At 31.9% G+C, this 10881-nt stretch overlaps 1 protein-coding gene across 2 annotated transcripts; it reads left to right on the forward strand.

Moving 5' to 3' along the window:
- The first annotated feature begins 2039 nt into the window (after positions 1-2039).
- On the forward strand, positions 2040-9483 carry LOC114339831 (U4/U6.U5 tri-snRNP-associated protein 2). Of its 2 annotated transcripts, none has more exons than XM_028290526.2 (8): positions 2040-2379; positions 2436-2471; positions 2544-2795; positions 2960-3135; positions 4018-4243; positions 5305-5591; positions 8251-8441; positions 9215-9483. In XM_028290526.2, exons 1-8 carry the CDS (start codon positions 2334-2336, stop codon positions 9459-9461), a joined length of 1461 nt encoding a protein of 486 aa, XP_028146327.1. In that variant the 5' UTR covers positions 2040-2333; the 3' UTR covers positions 9462-9483. The 2 variants fall into 2 exon arrangements, with proteins under 2 accessions (XP_028146327.1, XP_028146322.2); XM_028290521.2 differs by having other exon boundaries at positions 2047-2379; positions 2436-2492.
- Positions 9484-10881: the final 1398 nt, after the last annotated feature.

The raw sequence follows: 10881 nt of genomic DNA on the forward strand, positions 1-10881 counted from the left end.
GGCAACGTAAGGCATGCGTATTCAAAGCAATTCTCCTCAATTCTTGACATAAATTTTCCCGCCATTTATGTATTATTATTTGGTTTTTGTCAATATAATTCTTTTATTACTGTTATTAGTTTAATCGGTATTTTTTATGGTTTGGTTTATTAGTTTAATCAATTTCCTACGTTAAATTTGTGAACAGACCATTTGAATAGGTATTATAAATATTAGGATATTATTGGAATGTGTTTATTTTCTTTTTGTAAAAAATTGTTTGTTGGTATTTTTTTCTACAATGGACGCAAAAATACCTTCCAATTTCACCTCTCAAGAAGAAATATTGATATCATTGGCCAAACAATACAGCAAAATTGTACAAAATAAAATGAAACAAATGTCAGCCCACAAAATTTTAAAGAAGTTCATCAAAGCCATTGATTGTAGCAGATATTAAGATATTTTTATAAATAAATAGTTGTATGTATTAGTTTAAATTTCTAAATTTTAAATTAACAAAGTATTCATGCAAAAGATTTTCAACCTCTTCCTACGTTTGACAAATTGTATTGCTTCTCATGATTCTCTAGATTTTCTAAATTTTTGGCTAATGCCATTACTACTTCCTCTTCTTCATGTAGTATGGCAAAGGGTTATTAAAAAGCATTGCAATATTGTCTAACTTTGATGTTCCAATTACAGTTGAATGGGTCTACCGAATAACAAGTGCCATGTGATTCGTTTTTAAGAAATCGAACAAAAACTGTTAAAATTATAATAATGGTAAATTTATACATTTTAAGGATTAGTAATTAATTACTTCAGCTTAGTACCATCTGTTTAATTTCAGTACTTAAATTACATCTCAACTGAACTAACTTTCTTCGTTATTGATATTTTATGAAGTTTACGGTCTTTAAATGTATATTCTTCTTAACTAGTCATGTTTTGATTGGCTGATTGACATATAGTCCATGCCATTAAAAAAGGATTAATAATACAGTACAGTTAGTTACAAACTGTATTAATAACTAACCCTTAAATGTATAAATTTACCATTATTCCAATTTTAACAGTTCGATTTCTTAAAAACGAATCACATGGCACTTAACAATTGTTATTCGGTATACCCATTCAATTGTGTCTCTGTATTCTCATTGTGCCTCATTAAATAAAATTTCAGCTTGTGATGAAGGATTGTGTAATGATGTTATTAGGTTTTTCTTGACTCCGTAACCACTATCGCCAACGAAGATACTAATTCAATCTTCACATTCCCTTCTCATAAATATTTAACTGTTTACAGCTATGATTTCAAATTTAATCAAAAATGTTAATATTTGCCTTATTCTAGTGAAGTAGGAAGTAGGTAGGGTAGGTATTTAAATAATTTTAGAATGTAAATTAATTTGTAATCATTATTAAATAAAGTGATATGTACCTATACATAAGCATGGTACAAATATAATTAATTTTAAATTTATTAATAAATTATGTACATTTAATTTAATAGATTAACAAAATCATTTTCTACATTTGCTTCAAAATCATCCACAAGTTGCAAACAGGAGCCTGTTGCTTAAAACTGATATGGGTCCACTTCACTGCATAAAACCTTACATAATTTAGGACAATAAAAACCATGTTCTTAGAAGATACAGCTTGGTTCTTGAAATGTCAATAACAAATTTGCCACTTGTTTTCCTTCTTACCTATCTGTTCGATTTTTTATTCTATTCTATGAGCAATAGTTTCATGCAAATAGTGAACAGCACAGCATCTTAGATATCCAAAATCTTTGCAAAAATTCATTATCATTCCATTTTTCAAAATGATTTTCTCTAGCCCTACACTGTTTTCTGTGTTCTCCTTCCTTCTACAATATTTATCATTTCCAGAAAATCTTCATTACTAGTTAAAATTTTCAGTGAGGTTCATTTTTAAGGTGTAAATATTATGATTTCCGTTGACAATGACAAAAATGTGATGTTAAAAATCCTTGAACCAGCGTTAAACTGCCAAACATCGACCGCTCAGCTGAACCCGGGCTTAAACCGAGTTCAAGAATTAAACTTTGTATGTACAACGCACTTCTTGCCCTGAACTCGGTAATGGCGCTGAGCCGGAGTTGAACTTCGATTGTACAACCGGGCCTATATTGCTACATATAAAAATGCTCAAAAAGATTCAACATAACAAAATTATGAAATATGTAAAGTAGTTCAATTATACCGTCCATGGTACGAAACAGAAGAAATGTACATTTGACAATCCACAGCTTTGACAACTAACTACTGACCAGAATCAACATAACCTCGATTTATTTGTATTTAATTCGTTTGGTTTATAAAATGAGTTTAAAAGATGGACCACCAAGAAAATTAAGAAAACTGGAAGGTAGCGTATGATTTGATATGTTTCTTATTTTTTATTTAATTTATTTCATTTTTCAGATATAAAACCCAATGTCCAACAACCTATAACACAAAGTACTATAGCAGTTCCTTCTGGTGAGTATAGGTATTATTCTGATAACATTATCAAATATAATCTTGTTTTAGGTTCTTCTACAAGACTTTGTCCTTATTTGGATACGATAAACAGACAATATTTAGATTTTGATTTCGAAAAGCTGTGTTCGGTTTCGTTAACCAGAATTAATGTTTATGCCTGTTTGGTGTGTGGCAAATATTTCCAAGGAAGGGGCACTAATACACATGCATACACACATTCTGTAGCTGAAGGACATCATGTGTTTCTGAATTTACAAACCCTCAAATTTTATTGTTTGCCTGATAATTATGAAATAATTGGTAAGAGTTTTATCAGATTCATATCAATATATATATATAAGTATATCTAGGATGAAAACAAGGCTATATTCTTCTTGTTTTTCTTCATAAAGACTAAATAAATGCACAAAAATTATGTAGTAGTATAAAAATATGGTTTTTAATGAATTTCAATTATTTTTCAGATTCTTCATTACACGATATCAAATATGTATTAAATCCAACATTCTCAGAGCATCATATCAAGAATTTGGACGGTAACACTAAATTATCAAGAGCTATAGATGGTTCTCTATATGTACCAGGAATTGTTGGTTTGAACAATATAAAGGCTAACGACTATTGTAACGTTGTGTTACAGGTAACAAAAACTGTCTTATTTTGACGTTATATCTTATTTTCTATAATAAATAGCTGAAACAATATGTCTCATATACTTATCTTTGTGCTCTCTCTCTCTCTCTCTCTCTCTCTCTCTCTCTCTCTCTCTCTCTCTCTCTCTCTCTCTCTCTCTCTCTCTCTCTCTCTCTCTCTCTCTCTCTTTTCTATGGTGCTACAGGCCCAAATCAGGCCCTGGCCTCCCCCAGCATTCACCCCAAAGTATATCTGTCTCTGGCTGCTCACCTCTAGTTAAGCACCCTCAATATTGGTTCTCACTTCGTCTATTTACCTCTTTCTTCATCTTGCTACTGGCTGACATTCCACCATAGTTCTACTAAGCGTTCTACTAGATGTTCTGTCATTATCCATTCTTATAAGGTGACCTGCCCAACTCAATCTTTGTATTTTTGCATAATTTGCTATAGAGGGTTCTTTGTAATATTGATACAACTTGTGGTTGAACCTTATACTCCACATACCAAGTATAAGGTTTATTTCATGATCCATGTTTCTACGCCATTCTATTGGACATATGATAGTTTTATATACTTTGAACTTTATTTCCCTGTGGATGTTTTTGGTCAAATACCTGTGACAGAGAGAAGTGTGCTTTGTTAGCCAGCATTATCTGTTTCCATATTTTCTCCTTCTCGCTACTGTCCACAGTTATGTGAGCTGTTTTATTACCTCAATATTAGCGTCGTCTAATGTCAGATTCTTCAAGTTTAGTTGTTTTCTGGCTTGTATTAGGGCTTCTATCTTTGTGCTGACAGCTTCTATTTTAGTTCCAGTGTTGTATTAGTCATATATATCTTGATATGTCACAGGTTCACTAATATCATTTAACATATTATATTTATAGGGTCTTTCTCATGTGACACCCCTACGCAATTACTTTTTGAGGGAAGAAAACTACAGCAAGATAAAAAGACCCCCAGGAGATTCAGCATATTTGTTGGTGACGAGATTTGGTGAACTTATGAGAAAATTATGGAATCCCAGAAACTTCAAGGCACATGTTTCGCCCCATGAGATGCTTCAAGCTGTTGTTCTTTGGAGTAAAAAACAATTTCAGTTCACTCAACAAGGTACAGACATTCATACTATATGTTTTAGTTTTTGAAGTTATACTTCTTTAAGCGCGATATGAGGGTGAATTTTTATATGTTAAAACCTATGATCCCAGCGCATGCGCATTATAACTTTGTTCTGATTGGATGTTCAAATGACATGTCAAAAATTATCGAATATGGCAGCTGTAGCGCAGCTGTGGTTTGGACGGTTGACGGTTTGGTTATGTATGGTTGTTGCGTTTTAAAATTTGTGGGAAGAGAAACAACAAAGGTTAGTTAATAGTTATACTGCCTTTTTAAATAGTTTTCATATTATATTTTTGAAGTTATACTTCAAAATGTTTTAATTTATGTATGTATCAGTCCAGAAAAGGTGTGGAAAGAATATATTAGTGTTTTTAAATATATTTTTCTACAAACGTGTTAAAAATGCAATTTTTAGGACTCCGTAGGAGCGTTAAAAATGCTACTTTAAGGCACTAGTGCTTTAAAATTTTTAAGGCACTGCAGTTAAAAGTGAATTGTCAAATTGTGAAACGTCAAAATATTTATATTTCATTTATTAACATTAATATTAATACTACAACTTGCGCAATTTGAATAAGGTGGTTTAAAAGGTTTTTTATTATAATTTTGTGTCTTTGGATTTGTCTTCCTTGGGCGTAAAATAATAAAACATCTATTTTTATATTTCACTTGTCACCGTGATGTATAATTATGTATATCTGAAAGGTAAGTAGTATGCGGCTTGATGGCCTTGTTGGTAGAGCATTGGACCAGAGATCAAAAAATCGCGAGATTGCGGGTTCAAATCCCGGACGATTAATATTTTTTTTTTTAATATTTGGCATTGTTAAGTTTTGGTTCATTTTTGGTAATTATTGTTAATTTTTTGTATTGTAACTGTTAAGTAGGTATATTTATTTCGTTGAAATTATATTATAATAGAAGTATAACTTCTTACATGCGTACAAAGTACACACACATTCTTTTTTTGTAAAGTTATTATGTACATATTTTTCTGTAAAGCCACGTTTATAGCTGAAATATTTAAAAAAATCTTTCTTATTCTTTAGGTGATCCAATTGATTTCCTTTCTTGGTTTTTAAATGCCCTCCACAAGGCACTTAATGGCACAAAGAAGAAAGATAGCTCTATAATATACAAATCGTTCCTTGGCAATATGAAAATATACACCAGAAAAATACCATCAACAGATTTAAATGACAAGGAAAAGAAGACTCTTTTAGCAACCCCAGAATATCAGGAGGTCGAAACAGAGTCACCCTTCTTGTATTTGACTTGTGATCTTCCACCACCACCCTTGTTTATTGACGAGTTTAGGGAAAATATTATTCCACAGGTAAAGATAATTTGTTGAAAAGAAAATTTTATTCATTTTCCATACTATATCTACAGCTACAACTATTTTAACACATTCACTGACACATCTTTATCTTCACAAAGTCATGTCCCTTTATAAGTGTGCAAATGCAGTCATGTCCGTAAATGTGTTAAGCACATTTATAGAATATTTATAGAATATAGGCTATAAGGGACACATGCAGGGCGGCTCGTGATAGTACAAGATGGTGAGGCACCTTACATTTGAGGAATAATATTACTACAGTGTTAGATTCTCTTTAATGGCCAGAAGGTCTTTTTTGTGACGTTATAACGTGAGGTGGTCATACAATACATTCTGCGAAATCAGTATTACCTCGTATATAAATGCGTTTTCATCCTGCGATTTTATAAATGAATTTTCAGTTGAGACTTTTGCCATATTACTCAATCGTGTCTGTCCAGTTGTATTTCTGATAAAATTTTAATCCTTTTTAGCGCGGAGAAACTTCTTTCTGCAGAAGCACTTCACTGGCAAACAACACCAATCCATATTAATTTAAAAACTTCTGGCATACAAAGTTTTAAATCATTATCGTGAAAAAAAGTCTCTATCTATCCTCAAAAAAAACGTTATAGTAGAGGTTCCGATATAAGATTGAACTGCACCGATTTGATTAATGGATAAAAATTATTGGATATGTAATGTCGTATGTTACCAATTATACAATTATTATACAATATGAGAAGAGTAAAGTGTTATGTGTGGTCTCTATTACTATATGGCTGTGAGTCCTAAAAGTTAAAACAGTATGACGTCAACAATTTGAATTCATTCGAAATGTGGTTGTACCACCGAATGTTAAGAATAAGCTGGGCCAGCAGAACTACAAATTTTAAGAAGTACTGAAAATAATGAACTCAGGTCCTCCTCTGGTCAATACTATCAAAATTAGAAAGACGTCATTATGGAAGACACATAATGCGTCATAGGGAATTTGAGTAGCTCCAGGTAATATCAGAAATCAAGATCGAAAGTTAAAGGCGTATAGGAAGAAAGAAAAAATCTTGGCTACGAAACATCAGATATTGGGCCCACACAACAGCAAATGACTTAATTCATCAAGCCCAGAACAGACAGAAATTTGTCATATTGACCGCCAACCTCAATAGAGAAGACACTTAGTAGGAGGAGGAACAATTAAAAAAACAAGGGGTGCTCGATCTAATTTTGTTCTGACTATAATTAATTAATAATTAAAAACTAACTTTTTTTATAAACTTTAAAAATATAATTGATCATTTTCGAATTATACACAATTTGAAACTGAAAAAAGAACGAAAGATGACGATTATAAAGGCTCAAAACACACGTAAAAAATATTATTTTTGTAATCATCAAGAACCTAAATTCAAGTTCAAACCCTCTTCTATCAGTTCCTGATAATAATTTTGGCCATATCTTATTCTAAAATGTAGGATAGTTTTTTCATTTTTAAGGAGAAAAGTTCTTTATGGCAAAACGGTCGATTAACAACTAAAAAACAATGTTTTAAAATAAAATGACCAAAATAAGTCCAAACTACTTATCAAAACTGATAGAATAATGGTTGAACTTGTATTGAGGTATGGAGTTCGTAATTTCAAAAATGATATTTTTACTATATTTCGAGCCTTGAAAAACGTCATCTTTCTTTCTTTTTTCAGTTTTAAATTGTTTATAATTCGAAAAAGATCAACTTAAGAAAAAAAATACAAAAGATCTTTTTTGTTTCGAATGATCTATAAAATCTAAAATATCTGACCCGTCCGAATTTTTTTAATTTATAAAGAAAAGTAATTTTTTAATTGTTAATTAATTGTATTCAGAACAAAATTATATCGGGCACCGCTTGTTTTTTAAAATTATTAACAGACTAAATTACATATCCAATCATTTTTATCCATTAAACAGATCGGTGAAGTTCGAGATTATACGCTTAGGTATATCGTATCTTACACTGACTAGTATGGCCAGCCTTCGAGGCTAGCCTCGAAGGATAGTGAAATTTGCGTTCCGAAATTGAACCTCAGTTAGAATTTTGTTGTTGGTTGCCGGCATACATCTGGTCCCGTTGACGAAAATGCCTTGTGTTAGAAACGACAAGAGAGGCATGCTTCATCTGTAATAATTTGAGAGAGTGATAATGAAATGCAAAATACTGGTACGTAGGACGGAGGGCAGAGATCAGGGCCGTACTCATTTTTATGTTTTATCATAAAAATCTATTTAGCAAATTTCAAAGAGTTACTTAAATTGTATTTAAAGAATTGATGACGAAATAACGTAAATAGTCTATTGATATACTGGTGAGGCACTGCCTCACCTGCCTCATAGGACCAGCCGCCACTGGACACATGTGTGCTTAGCTCTGTAAATATTAGCTATTGTTCGTCCGTTATAACTTTTCCCATGCGTCACAATTCATTTTCAAACAAATTAAGTTTATGTTTTGGCTTAATTTGTTTGAAAATGAATCATGACGCATGGGAAAAGTTATAGCAGAAAAACAATATATGATGATTTTCTTGAATTTGAGAACTGTAATGTACAAAAAAAATCACAATTAGGACTTGAATATTGTTAGATATTATTATTTTGACAAAAATTCAATATTTTTAGTAATTTAAATTTCTAGGTTAATTTATATCAACTATTAACAAAATTTAATGGTCAAACTGAGAAAGAATACAAAACTTATAAAGAAAACTTCATGAAACGGTTTGAAATTACGAGGCTGCCACCTTATCTTATCTTGTATATAAAAAGATTTACCAAAAATACTTTTTATGTGGAGAAAAATCCTACGATTGTTAATTTTCCTGTGAGGTAAGTGAAGAGTATTGCTCTTTATGTTGTATGTGTTAAGTTTAATATACAGTTGAGTCCATGGTTCTTTACCCGTGCGTCATTAAAACTTGGCTAGATAAGACACATAATTTTTATCTAGCATCATTGTCTTCCACGCATGAAACTAAAGACAAACCAGCTACCACCTGTTATTAACTAAAGACACATGTTATTTTTATGAACGCTTTAGACTGAGTACATCGAAAAGAGATAGGTACAAAAGAGACGCTTGAAGACTTTTGCAGATTTCAAGTACAATTTGTGACGTTTCTGGTTTTTTACTTGTGGCTGTCAGTTTGTTGAATTATTGCTGTTTTTGTCCTGTTTTGCATTTAGAACTTATTTATATTACACAAACAGTTGTTCTCACAACTAATTTTTTATTGGAGTTTGAAATTTTCTGGTAAGTGTATTTTATGTTGCCATTAATTTACATGTAAAGTTAACCTCATTCATACAGTTAAGGGATGGTTTTGTTTAAATTTCCGCAAAAGTGAAAGAAATAACAAAAAGAAAATATTTTATTGAATTTTTTTAGATTATGCCTGGAAAACTCTTACCTCTCACTTTACACGCATTCTGTCACTTGCTGTTGCATGGAGTAAATTACCGACTTATTTCGTATGCTTTAAATGGTGATGCACGCGTAAAGAACCATATACTCAACTGTATAGATTTTTATATGCATGTGCTTTAGTTTTTCCTTATTCCTTATTATCTATGATGTAGTAAAAACATGTATTATGTTTTAGGAACGTGGACTTTTCTGAATTCCTAACACCCGAAATCCAAGCAAAGCATAGACACACGATATACGATTTGGTAGCAAACATCGTACACGACGGTGAGCCGAATAAAGGAACTTACAGGGTGCACATTTTGCAGAAATCTACCGGCCAGTGGTATGAAATGCAGGATCTGCACGTGACGGATATTTTACCGCAGATGATTACGTTAACGGAAGCTTATATACAAATTTATGAATTAAGAACACAGTAATAAATAAATATTTTTAAGTAAATTTTCGTTGTTGTTTCATTTTTGACATAATTATGTTGAGTTATATAAATTCCTGAACATCAAGACTTTAAAAGAGGTGGGTAGATGATATAAATACACTGGCAGGTGGTAGGCAAACAGTGGATTAGATTGGCGCGAGATAGAGAAAGATAGAAGCAATTTAGGAATGGATGGAAATGGTTGACGAAAAGAGAGAGAGTTATATATGACGTGAGTTCCAAAATATTTCTCCTATTTAGAAATAACTCTAGTTCGTCCTAAATTATACAAAAAAGCATTAGACTTGGACTGGATGAGTGGGATATTGTATTTCAAGAGAAGGAGAGATTTAAAAAAGGCCGAGACGAATTAAACCAATGAGAGTAGGTACTAGATGAATTTCAAGCCATAAGGAAAAACACTGAAGCTGTGTGGGATGAGTGATAATGTCTTCAACTAAAGAATAAAACACCAAGTTGGATCTAGAAAATAGTATTTCCTACATAGTGAATCATGACTGGTGACATGTGGTGTAAAATTCTTAAGGATATACGTGAAGTGTTACGAGAATATGTGCCTTGTGAAAACGACGATTCCAAACATGAATGGAGTGATGTAAGTGGTTGTTTTATGAATTCAAAGTATTTATTTTGTAATACCATTAGGATCAGCATCGTGTGGGAATATCGCCGCGTTAATAGACCAAGCAAAGCAGCCATTATCTTGATTTTGTATATTCAGCGTACTTCCCCTCTTTTCAATTGGGAAAGCTAATCTAATATACGAATACGCTGTCATAGCGCCGCCGCCTACGAAAAGTATAACTCCGAAAAATGCCGTTAAGAGTAGAACTTTCAATGAACGCCGCTAAAAATATTATTTTCGATTATATGACTGTGAAAATTATAATCCCTAATAAAGTGTTAGCGAAAAAAATTATTTTTTGAGGAGTATCGGCAAAAAACATCATTTCTGTTTGTGGGTCCACGAAAATTATAATTATTAAAAAGTTCTCAGAAATAATTGTTTTCGTCGGCAGAAACAGAAACAGAAAGGGAAATCATTGTTTTCGTTGGCATCTATTATGAACTATACCTTTTCATTATAAATATTTTGGGAGTTATAATCTTCGCGGACACGCATATAAAAAAATTGTAATCGCCAATACTTATCAAAAAATTATTATTTTCACTGGAAGTGTATTAGGAATCACATTAATCATAGGTACCAGCGATAGGACTGCACCTGTTGATGTACAAATTCAAAAACATAACTTTATTAGACTCTAATCAGATTTAGACTTTAGTCAACGATTATAAGATATTGCCACATTTTTAGCAACAATAATTGAAGAACATATGAGTCGACTTAAACCGTTATAAGGTCAAGCCCACAATATTTTAAGTGTCTTGATACGTTA

This window comes from Diabrotica virgifera, chromosome 7, assembly GCF_917563875.1.
Source record: "Diabrotica virgifera virgifera chromosome 7, PGI_DIABVI_V3a".
NCBI classification, from domain to species: Eukaryota; Metazoa; Arthropoda; class Insecta; order Coleoptera; family Chrysomelidae; genus Diabrotica; species Diabrotica virgifera.